Source organism: Haliotis cracherodii, unplaced genomic scaffold, assembly GCF_022045235.1.
Source record: "Haliotis cracherodii isolate W230 unplaced genomic scaffold, xgHalCrac1.p SCAF_5, whole genome shotgun sequence".
NCBI classification, from domain to species: domain Eukaryota; kingdom Metazoa; phylum Mollusca; class Gastropoda; order Lepetellida; family Haliotidae; genus Haliotis; species Haliotis cracherodii.
In genome coordinates, this window is record NW_027266308.1 from 13,835,960 (window position 1) to 13,854,459 (window position 18,500).

Genomic DNA, 18,500 nt, shown 5'->3' on the forward strand with positions numbered 1-18,500 from the left:
ACGTCCCTCAATTTCCATCAATGATGATTCAATCAAGGAGATAGACAAACTTATACTGTCGGATAGACGTAATACCTTAGCTGAACTTGAGGAAGACAAAGGTCTAAGCCATGGATCCATTGGACCTATTATTTATGAACATTTACAGATGAATATGATATCTGCTCGTTGGGATCCAAAGTTTATAAATTCTAAAGAAACTGACATTGCCAGAAAATATTTAGAGCTAATTGAAAAGGAATTCATCAAATTCCAAAAGATATTAGTAACAGGTGATGAAACATGCTCTACAACTATTATCCCGAGTCAAAACGTCAATCCATGGAATGGCACTATTCCACATCTCCGGCACCAAAGAACATTTAATTCCTCCAAGGTGGCCATGTTGGATTTTTCGGGAGGCCCCATATATATATTTAGCTGTTTGGAATGTCATAACCTACGACTTAAGGTTATGTTTTCATCATAAAGTACACAATTATTCACGAAACGGCTGCACTATCATCACTCGTAGACACATGCTTATGATTTAGTTGGAAACTTTAAATAGAGATTTCCATTGATTAAGGAATTGTCTTCTGTTACTCTTATTTACTATATCTTCAAAACGCCAAGGTAGTATCCCAGCAATGTTGTGACTAAGGTTTACAGCAACCCATGCTTGCCGTAAAAAGGTGACTATACTTGTGGTATGAGGCGACTAACGGGATCGGGTTGTCAGGCTCGCTTACTTGGTTGATGCAGGTCATCGATCCCAAATGCGTGGATCGATGCTCATGATGTTAATCACTGGATTGTCTGGTCCAGACTCGATTATTTACAGACCGCCGTCATACAGCTTGAATAATGTTGGGTGCGGCGTTAAACAACAAACCAACCAACCAATCGAAGGTGTACACCATCGGGGCATGTGTCGAGTATGAAGCAGACAGATCATCGGTAGATCAATCAACTAAGCCACCGGGCCTGTCCACCCAATTCATGTAGTCCCTTTGAGGGTCGCGACTGTTACTAGACTGTAATAAAAAGCGACGACTAGCCAATCCACATCCAAACATTGTATCTTGATCTGACGAGGATAGGCTAGAAACACGGAATAACCACAGGATGTTCTCCATAGGTATAAGCAGGAAACGCATCAATTCAATAAGAGTAAAGATATACAGCATCAAAACAAACCAGTAAATGGTAGTAGTAGGTTTATTTCACATGTGTACATGTGTGTATCCAACAAGGTAGGAATAATTTCCATTGGGTTTTCCTCCTTTCGGGATTTATTTACCTCTGAAATTAAAAAGGTAAGTGAAAAGTGGCATTTTCATACTTGAATATTTAGTAAGAAACTGAAATGGAGTAAGAACTATAATATGGATGTGGATGATGATTGCTTTGCGGAACGAACCCCTGTTGTCATCACTGATTTTCAGTGATCCATTCATATAATTTTCACTGCAATTTTGCCTTTTACGCCAAATGAAATCTGTTAAAGTAGATGATTGACACTGATTGCTAAACGTCGACGTTTTACATTTACATTATTTACCATATATCCAAACACATAGCATAGGACTGCTATAAACCGCCGTCGTATAGCTGGGCTATTGCTGAGTGCGGCGTTTAACAACGAACAAACAAACAAACAGGACTGATATAGTGTTACTATATGTCGAATGATTTAAGTATTACCACTGAAATGAGATGAGACAAATATGCATGCCATACAAAGACGACTGTGTATGTTTTACAAACAAATGCATGACTAAAATCATATTCCTAATATTGTGTTTCACCAACATTCTGAACCAACACCATCAAAGCGTTGACGTCCCAAATCACATTCAGGCCAAATTCAGAGATTTGCCGCTGACATAAAACCAAACAAGCATAAAAAGCAAACAAATTCATCAACTTTCTTTCGACAGTAATGAAACGTAAAACTGATTCAAGTGTAGCAACCAAAACTATACCCGAAAACTTCCAACTGTAACTATGGTTACTTACACGCCAGGTCCACCAGGGCCGCCAGGGCCGCCAGGGCCGACAGGTGCACCACGTCCACATTGGCAGCGGTTGTCAAAGCAGTGGTGTTCGTCATGGGTGTCTCTACAGGTGCAGCTGTCGCAGTCAGCGCGGACAGTGCAATTTGCTGAAATATAAACCTCCTTCTTAACAACAAAGGGTTTTGCTGACGCTGTGTTAGTAGTGGGTTTAGTTACAGATTCGCCATGATTGTTTTTTTTGTATTGCCAATGGTTTCAACAAAATGGTAATCATCTTTGTTCTGCATCATATTTGTCGTTCCTTCTACATTTGTCTAAAAATTATATCAGCGGCGTGAAACCCAATTTGTTTATTGACTTATAGTCACCACCATTTCTTGTAGGAGAACCTTTTCAGATGCCTCAATAAAACGTTCACATATGAAATTTGTTGCCTGCAGTTATTATGGTCATTATTTTGTAAACTGACCTACCTGCCACGCAGCCATCGCCTGCAACCAGACAGCTACATGCGCCATGAGAGCAGGCAAGCGTTCCGCTACTATCACATGTCGTGTGAGTACAGTCGCTGTCATCCCTGCAGGTCTCGCTGTCGATCACAGCTGAACGAAAGAAACAATATCTCATTAGAAGTTGGGGCACGTGATCCTGTTTGGAGGTCACAGGTCAAGGCTTTCAGGACAGTTTGTGGAAGAAAGCAATTGGATGGCTGAGCGTGTTTGGCAGCCTTGTTTCCTAAGAGTTTCTTGGACCTGCACAACACTGTTGTCAAATTAGTACATGTGTTTTTTTCCAAAGGCAAGTGCCTTTGTTCGAAACATGCCTCTGTTCACTCAGCAGTGATTGGGTTCCCCTTTCACTGAGGTGGTTATGTGACTATTAGTCTTCTAGTGCCTCATAGGCAGATCAGGTTATATATTCCCCAGGGAACTGAAATGAGTGCACACGGATTCATTTCCCGGAGTCATAATAGAACGCATTGATATCCAGCATGGAAAAAGGCGCAATGCCAATTTATAATATTATCTATGCTCAATATGAACTATTATCATTATAAAAAATACATGTACACAACAAATCTCATTGGCTAACGTAGACACTAGCTAAACTATTAACGCCGTTAGTATCTTCAACTCACCAATAATAGTGCTGACAATGACGAGAACCAGTGTTACTTTCATGTCTGGAGTTAAGCGAAAAGCTTTCAAAGTAAAGTCTTCATTTGGTTGATCCTCTTATATACTTTCTGTTTCAAATGATACCAACACCAATCCTGTCAGCCAGTCACGATGTTGTGATTCTGCACACAGCAGGTGCACGCAGAGCTTATGTTCCCGTGCGCGGTTATGTCATGAAATGTAGATAACAGGTTCATTTGTGGGAATCTGATGACCAACGATAGCTATCTTGTCATGTTCATGATCCTACAAATATATAGACAACACGATTTTATATATAAGAAATATATATAAAAAGAAAGTCTCGCAATAATGACATGAGTTGTTCTACATGTTTCTATTGTATCTGACCGCCTCCGTGGTCTAGTGGTAGAGCGTCCGCCCCTAGAGCGGAAGGTCCGGGGTTCGATCCCCGGCCGCATCATACCAAAAGACGTTAAAAGATGGTACTTTTTGTTACCCTGTCTGGCGCTCGGCATTAAGGGGCTAAAACAAGGATTGGTCGGCTCGGAGTCAGTATACTGTGTTTGAGTTGGGTAGTCATGTTAAACTGCGGCATGGTATCTCAGTGAGCTAGCACTATAAATCGGCATCAGTCCGGACTAGTACAAGCAGCCACACAAACACACACACGCACATGCACGTCGCTGTATAAGTGCAATAATCTTGGACGCGACGTTAAAGCCCATTTCACCTCACCTTCAATTGTATCTTCAGGGAGAAGTGATTACAGTTATAACACCGCGGCTTTACAATGACAGTGGTAACAATCACAATAGATACAAATATAGTTCATATACCATGCGCTACTTATTTAAAGATTGGCACAACCTTTTAATGAAAGCAATTTTTTATCTTTACACTGCTGGGCATCAGCAGTATTCATTTTACGAAAAGGGTATATCTTAAATTCTATTTCTTTTCCTGCCGCGCATTTGTCGAGCGCTTAAGAGGCTGAACCTTGCACGGGGTCCTTTATCTGTTTATGGACGCCCATTCTGTCTCTCAAGCACTCCGTTTGTCCAATATGTTGTACATGACATCCTTGGCGTATAATAACATAAAAAATATATTTTAGTCCATGTTAGAGCGTACATGAAATTGTTGCTTCCTGTTTTTGAATTTTATTCAAGAATTTTCAACACGATATTAACATATTGTTTTTAGTTTCAACAAAATCAGTAAATGCTCTATCGTGTGACTGGATTTCTGACCTTCACTTGATAGTCTGGTTTGTTTACATGACGCATTGCATGCCAGGGGAATAGCTGTGCAGTGTCAGACAACAAATACATACTTTTTTTGCAAATTGTGGCGGATGCTACTGATAGGACAGGACGTGCTTGTCCTTTTCGCGAACACCTGGTGTCATCCATGATTTCTGTGATCCATTTTTATCAAAATATTCCACTAGTTTGCTTTTTACACCCAGTGGCATCTGTTTAGTGGGATAATCGAGAGTGATTATTCTCTAGCGTTGACGTTTATATTTCCTGGCTATTAATGCAGAAAATAATCCAAAATATTTGAATGTCGATGCTGAAAGGAACTTGTTTTAAGTTTCTGTCTCTGCTGATATTATAAACTGGTGAATATCTTTCCAGGTGAGCTCTTATTATCAAAAACCCATCTAAGTAGAAACAACACTAAGACTTAAATTTGATCACCAAACAGTAGCTATCCCACTCGCATATATCATGATGCCATATTTGTCAGACATTTTCCACATATAACCAACTCCAAATCTGTTATATTTCTTTAAAACCCAGTGGTTTCACAAAACACAAATCAATCACAATGTATAGTTCTTCTTCATAGTTTTCAACATATGACACAAGTCCAGATATGGAATTGCCTTTTGCGTCACTGTTTGTCACTGATGCATCAAGATTGGAAATGTTCTCTACTATAACACCTTTTCAAAGCTTTGCTAATGAGAAGAAGCCTTGATGATGACCCTAGATCTGGACGTCCCTCAATTTCCATCAATGATGATTTAATCAAGGAGATAGACAAATTTGTACTTTCAGATAGACGTATTACCTTTGCTGAACTTGAGGAAGACACAGGTCTAAGCCATGGATCCATTGGACCTTTTATTCATGAACATTTACAGATATATATGATATTTACTCGTTGGGTTCCAAAGTTGATAAAATCTAAAGAAACTGACATTGCCAGAAAATATTTAGAGCTAATTGAAAAAGAATTCGTCAAATTCCAAAAGATATTAGTAACAGGTGATGAAACATGGTCTACCACTATGATCTCGACATTGAGACAATGTGGGTTCGAAGAGCTTCCTCACCCTCCATACTCGCTAGATCTTGCACCAAGTGATTTCTACCTGTTTCCTAAAGTGAAACAACACCTTTTTGGAAAGCGCTATGACGACAACGAAGACCTGCCGTGAATGTTTTTTTTAAGGGTGGCTTCAGAAAACTTCTTCCTGACATATGAATTGCCTGATATGAAAAGTGTATGTTATAAAACAACTATTTCATAATAGTTGGCTTTGTTTGTCAGGTTTCACACTTTTTGACCAGCCCCTGTATATTAGAATCATGTTTAAAATATCTAATGAATTAATTATTTTATAATAATCTTGATAAGTGATCTTTTCATATTTATCCTGTTTGGATGTTTTGTCATGTGTTGACATTTGTGATACATTTGGTCCAGAATTGTCGCAGTTGATCACACACTTTATTCTCCAATCAATATAGATCACAGTAGAAAAGAATAGCTATTGCACCAAGGATCAGCTAGCACCATTGCCTTCCTGTCTTTTATTAACAGAGGCAATCTGACGCGTGGGGATTACAGATAAGCACATAGGTCCCAGAAACATATGCGTGTCATAAGAAGTGATGAAATGGATCTGGAGGTCAGGCTCAGTGACTTGGCTGATTGCATGTCATCGTTTCCCAACATTCCGTGGATCGATGCTTGTGATGTCAATCATCATTGTCTGGTCCACAATCGATTATTTACATCCGATCGTGAGATATAATACGGGAATATTGCTGGGTGCTACTTTATACAATAATAGCGTCAATTATACATCGTGAATTTATAGACTAGTATGGAGTAGAATATGTCCCGATCAACATATGCTGAAGACCTTCGCTCTCCGTGCAAACGCTGTGCCACTAGACCAAGGAGGCGGTGCTTTCTTTGTGTAACAATTGATCATAGACTTAAAAGGTATTGAGAGCTGTACATATGCTTCAAACCTGTTTCTTTATTATGCATTGTGATATTTCACTTAAACATGCACTTGGCATCTCGAGAAAAAATAAGACGAGAATCATGTTTAGTTACCTAAGCAGCTATGAGGAAAAATGCTACTTATCGTAAACACTATGTCTAAACTGTATCATACCTTGAGCGCAGGAACCAGCAGTGGCGGAAGTCAGGCAGGTACATTCTCCATGAGAGCAGCCCAACTTTGAGGGACTATCACAGGTCAGGTGATCACAGTCTTTCTGATCCCTGCAGGTCTTGCTGTAGATAACAGCTGAAAGGGAAAACAGTGCACATTGAAAACGTCTCGCAAGGTTAGCGTTGTTTTGAACTGCATGGTTCAAATAAGTTTCAGATCAACTTACATTTGAACAAGGTCATACTATGTATGTATACTGAACAACAAAAGTTCCTGTGACATTGAATAAAATTTCATGCAAAGTTATGTTTTTTTTACCAAATCTAAAACAATTTCGGTGTGGAACAGATAAAAGACTCCTGTAAGTGTTTAAATGGTTTAATTTGCCATACTGAAAATGCGTGATTTCATAAAAAAAACATGAACATGCCAAAATGTCAATTTAGAAATCAATAGCGTGTGTGTCCACCTCTGGTTGCGATGCAAGCAACACATCTTCGTCTCATGGAATGGACCAGGCGTCGCACAAAGTCCTGTGGGATATCTGTCCCTATCTGCTGGGGCATGTTTCGAAGTTCCTGGAGTGTCTGTGGAACACGTGGTTGACGTCGAAGGAGCCGATCCATCTCATCCCACATGTGCTCTTTTGGTGAGAGATCAGGTGAGCGAGCCGGCCAAGGGATGACATTCACGTTGTTTTGTTGAAGAGAGTCCTGAACAAGTCGAGCAATATGAGGCCGGGCGTTGTCATGTTGAAAGGTAATGCCTGGGCCATGACGACGCAAAAACGGTAGAACAACAGAGCCAATGATCTCGTCGCGGTAGCGCTGTCCATTGAGATTTCCCACTACCACTATCAAACGGGTCCTCTGACTTGCTGTAATCCCACCCCATACCATAACGCTGCCGACCCCGAACCGATCTTCTTCCATGACACAATGATTGACGTAACGTTCACCTCGATTTCGGTACACTCAAATCCGTCCATCGCTGTGGCTGAGGTAAAAACGAGACTCGTCAGTGAATAGAACCTGTCCCCACTGCATGGCCGTCCAGCGTAGACACTATCTGCACCACTGTAGACGTGCTTGACGGTGGTTTCCTGTCAAAATGGGACGTCTGGTGGGTCTTCTGGCGACAATCCCTGCACATCTGAGGCGACGACGTACGGTTTGTGAAGATATTCGTCGAAGGCCAGGGATGCTTCTTGCAGTCACTGTTGCTGGCTGGAATCGATTTCGCAGGTGTGTCGTTCGAGTTCAGTTGTCTTGTCGATTATTGGTTATGCGTGGCCTGCCACTCCGAGGATGGTCTCTGACTGCATTCATCTGTTGCCAACGTTGCAATAAACACCAAATGGCGTTTCTGTGGACGTAAAATTGTCTTGCAGCATCATTCTGTAGCAGTTACGTTTTTGTGACTTGATTCGATACATGTGCTACAATATTGAAAACCAAACTTTACTTGTTTGAAATATACACTAAAATATTGGTGTCACAGGAGCTTTTGTTGTTGAGTATATTATGTGCTGAAAAGCTAAAACCTGACAACTTCAGAAATTCCCAGATTCCATCTAGTTGTTTTCGACTCAACTAAATAATATTGCTGACCAAATAATTCCTTAGTCCTCTAAAAATATTCGTAAACCATGGTTTAATAACGACTGCAAACAAGCAAGAAAGTGTAGGAAGAAAGCGAGAAAATATTTCCCGCAAACATCCTACAGTTCATGACTTTGACAATGCTACAGTTATTATTGCCAAGGCACAAATGAGAGCCTATCTCGGAGAAACTATGTCTCCAAAATTAATTCACGCAGACCTATGTCCAAGGTATGGAATCGTCCGTATCCCATCTTGAAGACTTTGAGAAATTGATAACTGATAAATCTGACATTGCAAATAAACATAAGCAACACTCCAGCCAAACATTCTTCATCATCAAATTATGTCCCTGAGTTTAAGAGATATCAGAAACAACGGGAAAAGAAAAGAGAGAATTTAATAACGGCGAAGATTATAATGTATTATAAGTATTTCCATTACATGAGCGTCATACTGCTCTTACTGCAGCGGGTGATGATAATATCCACCATCAGTTACTGAAGCATTTGCCTTGAATCATGTATTGAGACAGTTTTTATGTATATTTGGCCACATATGGACGTCAGGGAATTTACTTCCTCGTGGCAAAATGCCATTGTAGTCCCCACACTAAGATCATACAGATGCTTTAAATTACCGCCATATTCATGTATCTGTAACCAGTTGCGTTTGCAAAACCATGGAACGAATGGAAAACAACAGATTAGTTTGGTATTTGGAAACCAAAAATCTTATTACAAATATTCAATGTGGTTTCCATGAAAAAAAGAAGTAATATCGATCATTTTTTTAATGATTAGAATCCTTTATTAAAATGATATAGTAAATAAACAACGCGAAGTATCAATTTTCTTTGATCTTGAGAAAGATTACGATACTACCAGTCATGCATCCCAAAATGAATAAATCCATATACAGTCGTAAGGGTTAAGATGAGGTTGGCAACATAGAAACAATCTCGTCCTACATTAGGGGAAAGTGTAAAAATAAATACTTTGTGGAATTGGGAAAGTGTCATCTGTTTTAGACAACGCGCTTAAGATAATTTATGGGTGCAGGCACTGTGCATTATAAAAGGCGTGTCCCTGGTCACAATGTTCAGATTAAATCGTTTCCGTAAAACATGAAGTACATATTATTCCTCGCTGTATCAGCAGTTGCTGTCAGTGAGTATGACAGTCATCTGCATCAGCAACGCCGTCAGGGAACAGTATTTTGTTGTTTCACGACCTCAGCAATATTCCTTCTTCAATGTATATGACGGCGGCCTGTAGAGAAGCTTGCCATGTTTTGAGCAATGTCCCACCCTTGGCGAAACTACCATAGTAGCAGAAAAGCAGTTGAGTACACCTAAAAAGCACATTTTATCAAAGATAAGTAAACCTCGATTCACCATCTATCCAGTAAATTTTTAATTCAAACTCTACACGATCGAACATGATATTTATTGTCTAACTTGAAATCGGAATCTTGCATTGAGGTATCAGTAATGAAGTAACGAAACCTTTAGGAAATGATATGAAGAAATACTAGTTAGTATAGTTATATGAAAATTTCACATAACTAAACTTGCTAGTATTTCCCTCAGGCGAGCAGAGAGACTTTGAAAGTAAGTGTTTCACAAAATATACAGTAAACTACGTTTTTAACGAACACGCTTATAACGAACAGACAGATATAACGAACTTACTTTTTTGTCACGACTATTTGTTTTAGTTATGCTGTATATATATGCTTATAACGAACTACGGTTATAACGAACTAAAATTAGTGGTCCCGTTGAGTTCGTTATAATCGTAGTTTACTGTGCTTACTTTGTGACGTAAAAAACGGCACTTTCACAATTATTTTTAGTATTATGATAGGACGTCTCGCGTTGAAACATAAAAAAATTAAAATCACACAACTACGAATAAACATGTAAAAACACATAAAAATAATATTATCAATTAGTTGCGCCCTGCCCACACCGTGGAATGATGACAAGAAATCAACCCAAACACTGAACCTGATTCCTCGATCCATGAGTCCCCTCGTACGACACTAGTAGTTTGCTGGAGGGCAATTTGAATCCATAATCCCCATTGGCGAGTCAGAGGATACACCCAGTCGAGACCTTTATATAAAGTTTTTAAAGTCAAGTTTATATCTGTTATCGTCTCGACTCTTATCTGCTATTATGTCTCAGTTGGAAATCAGTTACCACTTGAAGCGGCCATATAATATGATAGGCTAAATAACTTGCATTATCGATATAAACAATTAATTGAATGTTTTTATTTTATTTAAAGCCTTGGTGTGGAGCGAATCATGACACTTACACAACTCTGCACTGCATCAACCAAGGGTGCACGTGCACCTACACGCATGTATCATGTATCCAGGGTAAGTGAGTGAGTTGTGTTTAACGCTGCTTATATTTGTTTGCTTCTTGTTTCACTCAGAAATATTCCATCCACACGAAGGCTGCGATGGTTTTAACAGTTTGTGTTACCTTAGTGAACCAAATAACAATAAATAAAGCGATAAAACCCTTTCCATATCCAATAGAAATCTCTGCATAAAACAGTCGATTGCACGATTCCGACTATATCATGAACATGTGTTTATGAATTGTTATCAGGTGTTCGCGAAAAGGTGAGTGTATCCTGCCCCACCGGTGGCATCCTTCACAAACACATGCAAAGGGAAGTCAGTTGTTCACCTGAATAAACACGGGTATTTATGGTAGAAGTCAAAATAAGGATTTGCATCGGACATCATCTTTGTCGCTGATGCGTCAAATTAAGGAATGTATTTCTCATGTCTAACACTCGTAAAACTTTTTGAAAGCTTTACTGAGGCCTTGAATGTTGTAACCTTGATCGTACAACTTCATAGCAAGAGTCGTATGGCGCTCGTTGAAATCTTGATTGAAAGATCATGCTCGATTGTATCTCAAAAGGTGGGAAATGTAAACACTCAAGGATAGAGCTGCTGGAATATTGTTCCACATGAAGGGAAAGTTGACAGTTGGAAAGTTGAAGTCATCCCTCTTGTCATACAGTCCTTGTGTCCTTGTGGTTTTGGTCCAATATCAACGCCGCTTCAATATTAAACAGATTGGGTTTACTTAATAATGGAGCAAAACACACAAGGACACATGTCATCGATATTCACCACGGTGTCTGGTTGGCTCAATCTTCTCGAGGCAAGAGAGTTAACTGACTACAAAAGTCCAGTTTCCACCCTTGCCGAACTAGGCTGGTATTATGGAGTTACAGTTTGGCTGGACTAACGAGTCTCTGCATAGTCCAATCAAAATCGCGCAACGAAATCGAAATGCTGTTTGTGAACTGTCATGCAGATTTCCGTCGATTGCAGGATTTGCAAAGCATGTGCACCGCCAATTCGACCCGTGAAGATCCGGGGTAGAATAGATCTTCAGCAACCCATGCTTGCCGTAAAAGTCGACTATGCTTGTCGTAAAAGGCGACATACGGGAACGGGTGGTCAGGCTCGCTGACTTGGTTGATGCATGTCATCGATTCCAATTTCGTGGATCGATGCTCATGATGTTAATCACGGGATTGTCTGGTCCAGACCCGATTATTTACAGACCGCCGTCATATAGTTGGAATATTGCTGAGTGCGGCGTTAAACAACAAACCAACCAACCAGCCAACCGCCAACTCGTTGTCAACAGATATTGTCCTAATCTTTTCATGTTTTTAATATAGGTGCTCACGGGCTTTGATGCACTTCGTGATGTAAGCCCCTTTTTATCACAATATAGGCTTGATTATCAATCAGATCGTCTTGACTGGGCGCTGTCATTTTGTTTGAAGCAAATGCAAGTGATACGCGAGGTGGAATCTGATTGGTCCATAGGAGAGGCATAGAAGGGACATAACTCGTGATAGCCACTGGTGGCGCTACGATCGAGCCCAGGAATTCCTGCCTAGTTTGGCAATGGTGGAAACTGGACTTTTATAAGTTTTATAGTAGTTTTTCTTCTCGTCGAATTTCAATGATAATTTACCCGATGGAAATCAATAGGATGAGGAAAGTATCCAGTACTTGCCAATCAGCACATTTTAATATTTCTTGTTCGCTGGATTTGATGTGAATTGATCACTAACGAATGTTTTCTGTAATTATATACCGTTGACTGCAAGACGGCTGCGGAATGCGCCTCGAACGACTGCCGCTGTCTAGCCAGCTTCCACAGTCACCATTGTCTGGATGGAAAGTGCTCCTGTGGATTCTTGTATGTACATTTTAAATGACGAAACTGGTCTCAAATGTGTCGTAGGTGTGAAGCGTGTAAAGGTGTAGCATCGATATAACTATCATATTACAAGACACATTATATTTTTTTTATTTAGAATAATAGACAGAATAATATTTTCATCACTGGACAGTGAACTTTTCTTATTGTGTTTTTAAAATCACTGGTCCTCAAGTGCCCATGGTTTATGTTAGTGTATGTAAATATGCCTGTCAAACTCAACTAGTTTTTAATGTGTGCATGGTATTCGTTTCAGCAGTAGTGGGATTGGGCGTTAGCCAGTATTTGGTGTCATCTTTGTAGCCCTGCACATTGATGGAATAAATGAGTTATGTCAATGTTTGGGTTTGGACTGCTCTGTATTGTGCTTGGCATAATTGGAGAAACTCACCCAAGGTTCTTCCGAGATCAAATATATCAAGACGAGTTGATAAATGTTACAAAAAATGGTTTTACTTCTATCAGCGAGTCTTAACACAGTTGAGTTTGGAAGGCATCCAAACAGTAAGTGTTTAGAACAGCTACGGCTTCAGTGGCAGAGTGATTAGTTATGTCATTTGTATTTTGACGTCATGGCAACCGATTACGTCACAATGGTCTTCAAAGCATTGTGATAAAATTTCTTTATCTCGCGACAAAGTGATATTTCTTATGGAAGCCAGTTTGGATGATAGAGTAGGATAACACACGGGTTTACTGACAATGGAGCAGGCAATGATAAGGTCAACACCCATATCTAAATAGGACTATCCCAAACTGGACTAGGTCGATATATCAGACAGCTTGGGAATTAATGCCTTTACTCACTTATGCACAATGCATAATCAGAGCTCATTCTTTTATTGTAATGTAATGTTAACAATCGGCGAATGACTAAAGTAACACTAGGAGTAGGACATTGAATCATAAACAGCTTCTGTATAACATCAACATTTGTAGATGGCATTTGCATATTGAATTTATGTATTGCTGGTAATATATAATACTTTCCGTTAATATATTAATTTCTGGTTTCACAATAATAATCACAATAAGTACAAATTGATATTCATTTTCAACACAATGTTTGCCCAATAATATACAAATCCGATGCTCAGTTGGCTCTCTACAATAACGCCCCGTTTCAATTCTAGGTTTGTGTGACCCACATCTAAATCGAGATGAAGAAATTCTAAACTTGTTAATTGGTGTCCTGCTCAAATATAATTCACGTCCAGAAGAAGGTTTAAATAGTTATTATGAGATTAGTTTTGAACTTTCAAATACAAAAGAATGCCATTCTTGTTCATAACAGGATCTTAATCTAGACAGAAAGACACCCCGGGAAAATATCAACAGACTGGTGTTCAGAGCCAAATCTGGTAGAGCAAATTAAATGTTTAACCTTTGATACCCAATTCACTTGTCATAAGACATTTCTAGATTCTTCTGGTATTGCTGGAATAATGCTACAAGCGGCGTAAAACCGTATTCACTCACCATAGACGACATGATTTGGCGGTGATGATTTGACATGAAGAAAACGTTTACACGCTGTTAGATGCATAGAATATCAAAACTTTTGAAATGTACAATTTCTTAAATGTAATTATAAACTATGAAATATAATTTTTTGTTTCATGTATTATTAACATATTATATGTACATTTTCTTAATATCTATGATATCAAATTAACAAATCACATTAAAGAATATGAATTAAAATGTGAAGAAATCAATGCTCCTATTGTTTTTCTGTAACCTACTGTTGGACCAAACCATTTTTATATAGGAAACAGTTAGGGGTTTGTGCAATCAGCCATGAAGTTTGTTGTTTTTTGACTATTGGGACATCTGACTAATCGGAGGACACGAACTCACGAATGGTAAGAGTGACCAATCATCGTACCCAACGCGTCAACCGTTGACGAACGCTTTGTTCCTCTACACGAGTAGACATAATGGTATTTGAGGTAAATCTATTGCCGAGATGAAACAATACAGCGGAAAATATGCGTCAAATCATCAACAATTCATATAATTCCCATTTTATTTATTGTGGTAGAAAAGTTCAAAGCGGCGGAAGCCGTAGACGATTACCAGTTTGCTGAAACCCACGGGCACTGGGAAGACTCCCCAAAAGCATCAAATTATAATATAACCATTGAAACTAAAGGGCAAAATATCGGTGAAAATTATTTGAATTTATCTTTTAAAATCAATGATGACAGCAGGTGTTCGCGAAATGGGTAAGCATGTCCTGCCCTACCAGTAGCACCCACCACACATACAATTTGCATAAAACGTAAGTCTTCGTTTGTTGCCTGACGCCGCACAGAAGTACTACTGCTATATGACGGCTGTCTCTAAACCAAAAGTAGAGAATTGTGTGACACGATAGCGCATTTACTAATGACTAAAGAAATACTAAAAACTCGCTCCTACATAATCTATGCCAGATGTTTTGTTGTACTGTTTCTTGAATTTCCTTACTGCTGATAGGAGTATCAGAAATATCTTGAGTGGCATATTGTATCCAATCAAATGTTCATTCGTATATGTATTTTCATAAATAAATTCACTTTGATCATCTTCAACAGACATACAATCACTTCTTTTGGAAAGGCTGTACAGACTTTTAAAATAATCACACCAAGTGAGTGAGTGAGTGAGTTGGGTTTAACGCCGCTTTTAACAGTATTCCAGTCATATCACGGCGTGTCAGCTTAAAGTGGGAGGAAAGCCCGAAGTGATGCAGGTCTCAGACGTTTACCACTTCGGTGAAACCCACGAGCACAGGTATGGTGCTGACAAACCTAGAAACATAATCGGGGCGAACCGAGATTCGAACCCACAATCATAGGTTTCTGGCGTGCCCAAGGGACGCAACTCTGCACAGCAAATCGCGGCGCCTTAGACGACTGGGCCACCCGTGCCCCTAATCACACCAAGACACACATGTTATATTATTCACTGAATTAGTATTCCTGGTAAAATGAAATTGGGTTTGAGGTCGCGTTCGACATTATTGCACTTATTTGGGCAGATTCTGCAGTTTTTAGCCAAAAGGATTTGGATTCGTGAATTGGATGTACCAATTCTGCATTCCTACATACAGTTCTAAACAAATTTCATGACAGTGAAATACACCGTCTGTTTGATTTACGGAACTGTTTTTAAAACATTTACATTTCTCCTTATACCATTTTATACGTCAAGAAAATAGTTTGGACGCTTCACACTGTTACGTGACGATTCCCAAGTTGAAACATTACGTTAACCCATGAAATCTATACATATAAAGAAATAAGTGTGAAACCAACAAACAAACAACAAATGGTATACTATTAACAAATGTATTGCAAAATTAACTAGGTTTACAAATCAACACTGATTACTGTACATTAATTACAATGGCAGTACACAATAGAGTGGTAGTATATATTTAATGACAGTATATAATATGATGGCAAAAACAGTGGTGATAATATATTCACCCAGAAGCGACAGTGGTCAAACTTCCGAGATGGCCATGGCTGGGAATCCCGGATGATAAGTTTCCTTCACACGAAAGCTGGTCTTGATTTTATGAAATGTGAAAAATACGAGAGGCTCTTTTCTTCTAATATACAGTTTAACTAGCTTCTGGAAATCACATCACAGAATATTCCAATTGTTTCTCTAACGCTCTATCTCAGTCCACGGTATTCCGGAAATTTACACATCACACTAGCATCGAAAAATAGTAACTTTCTCACCACTGCTTACATTAAATAGTACTACAGCCTGACAACTAATCGTTGTCCAAATACAATGAGCTTATTCCGAATCTCAACTGAAACAAAGTAATATAATTACAATCATTGTTTAACAATAAAATACACTGCCATATAACAACACAGTCAGCTGATCTTACCTATGAACGTACTAATTATTTTCTTAATATCACCTAAGACTACTTGTAAAGCGTCTTTAGATTTATCCGTAAGTAAATAGCCTTTCGAAGAATATACCTGTTTTCTCATTCCATGAATACTTTGTAGTCAGTTTGTTATCTGAATTAAATTCTGCTTTTAAGTATGGTAGCTCACATTCGTTGACAGATTAAATTATATCTGGAGGTGTTCTGATTCAGTTCTAGAGATAAAGTTAAACATCATAAAAAAAACCCCAAGATGATGCAATATTAGTCAATCACACTACATCCGTTATGTCCATGTATGTAAAGTTACCTTTTCAGTGGGGCACGGGTGGCCCAGTCGTCTAAAGGGCCGCCATTTGCTGTGCAGAGTTGCGTCCCTTGGGTACAAAGAAACCTATGATTGTGGGTTCGAATCCCGGTTCCCGATTATGTTTCTAGGTTTGTCAGCACCAAACCCGTGCTCTAGGATTTCATCAAATGGTAAGCATTTGAAGCCTGCATTACTTGGGTCTTTCCTCCCACTTTTAGCTGACATGCCGTGATATAACTGGAATACTGCTCAAAGTGGCGTTAAACCCAACTCACTCATTCATGCACTTTTGCAGTATCACACAGCCCATATGAAATATGTTAATTCGTGAAACATCACATATCATTGTCAAGAAAACTCAGTTGCGTTTATGGGACCCATCTGATGCGATCATAGTTGGAACTGTCGTCTCATGCTCCGAATAAGTGTCTGAGTGGTTTCCAAGGGAAGAGGGGGCACGGGTGGCCCAATCGTCTTAGGTGCCGTGATTCGCTGTGCAGAATTGCGTCCCCTGGACGCGCCAGAAACCTATGATTGTGGGTTCGAATCCCGGTTCGCCCTGATTATGTTTCTAGGTTTGTCAGCATCATATTTGAAATTCACATTGTTGTCCTTAAATATTCCAACATCGTTTTCAACTGTTATTTTTATCAAGTGCATGTGGAGGGATGTGTTGGGGATGGGGGTGGGGATGGGAGGGGTGATCCTGTCGTGTCATGCGATGCAGGTCCCATGATCGTTGATTCCGATTCCGGATTTGCCCTAATTATAAGAGAATGCATATTAAAATCTCCCTTTCTGTACAATCGTGTTTAACCCCACTTGTACTGACTGCTATTCAGATCCGGGTTAGAATAGGTCTTCAGCAATCCATGCTTATCGTAAGAGGCGACTAACGGGATCGGGTGATCAGGCTCGCTGACTTGGTTGATACATGTCATTGTATCCCAAATTCGTAGATTGATGCTCCTGATGTCAATCACTGGATTGTGTGGCCCAGACTCGATTATCTTACAAACCGTCGTCATATAGCTTGAATATTACTGAGTGCGGCGTTAAACAACAAACAAATATTTCGGGTAGGGTTGTAGTCAGTTACAACTAGATTTCCATTCTTGAAGTAACCAGTTTTTCTGTGCTCAGTTTTCGCTCTTCATTTGTGAGGTAAACAAAACAAATGTACACAGAAGTCTGACAAGAGAAATGTTTGCATTGCAGAAACAGTGTTCGTAAACAAGGACGTTTGCAAGGTTAGAATGTAAGGAGGTCGTCACGAATCTCCTTATCCGAGACTATCAGACTTTCCAAGCTGAAAAATAGATTAAGGTTTGGTTTGTGTTCCTTGAAAGACTGTGGCCTTGTCATTTATTGAGGAAGATATAACACATAGAAAACTGGGGCATCTCTTGAGATAAGGTGATTTAATAGAAATGATTTGCAAGAAGATTTGTAAGAAATGTTGCAGGATAAAAGTCATTTACTCGAAATCGGTGTAGTAGGCTCAAACGACTCCCCCTGAATTTGACTCTAGGTCATATGGGCCTAGGCTTAAATGACTCTAGAGTCACCTGAGCCTGGGGAGTCATTTGAGCATCCTACACCAGCGGGGTACGGGTGGCCCAATCGTCTGGGGCGATGCTGGTCCTGTGATAATGGGACTCCAAGTCCAGATTCGCCCTGGTTATGAGAGAATGCTTATTAAAGCCGCACGTTCCGTACAACCGGGTTTTCAAGCGGATATTTGAATGCTACGAAGACTGTGTAAACGTATGCCTGAAATGTGCCCAAACCAACCGGACGTTATGAGAAATCATTAAGATCAGTGAAACATCACAATATAACTATACATTAC

The 18,500-nt window shown here is 39.5% G+C and overlaps 1 protein-coding gene across 1 annotated transcript; it reads right to left on the reverse strand.

Moving 5' to 3' along the window:
• Positions 1-1,186: 1,186 nt before the first annotated feature.
• LOC139442859 (uncharacterized) lies at positions 1,187-3,248 on the reverse strand. The gene is made up of 4 exons (XM_071223762.1): positions 3,139-3,248; positions 2,474-2,602; positions 2,002-2,146; positions 1,187-1,284 (listed from the first exon to the last, which is right to left on the reverse strand). The coding sequence occupies exons 1-4, from the start codon at positions 3,179-3,181 to the stop codon at positions 1,275-1,277; spliced, it is 327 nt and encodes a 108-aa protein (XP_071079863.1). The 5' UTR covers positions 3,182-3,248; the 3' UTR covers positions 1,187-1,274.
• Between the last annotated feature and the right edge of the window lie 15,252 nt (positions 3,249-18,500).

Coding starts and splice junctions, on each gene's coding strand:
- LOC139442859 (XM_071223762.1), bottom strand. CDS start 3,181: ATGAAAGTAACACTGGTTCTCGTCATTGTCAGCACTATTATTG. Junction 2,603..3,138: donor CATTGTCAGCACTATTATTG/GTGAGTTGAAGA, acceptor TCTTTCGTTCAG/CTGTGATCGACAGCGAGACC. Junction 2,147..2,473: donor AGGCGATGGCTGCGTGGCAG/GTAGGTCAGTTT, acceptor TTTATATTTCAG/CAAATTGCACTGTCCGCGCT.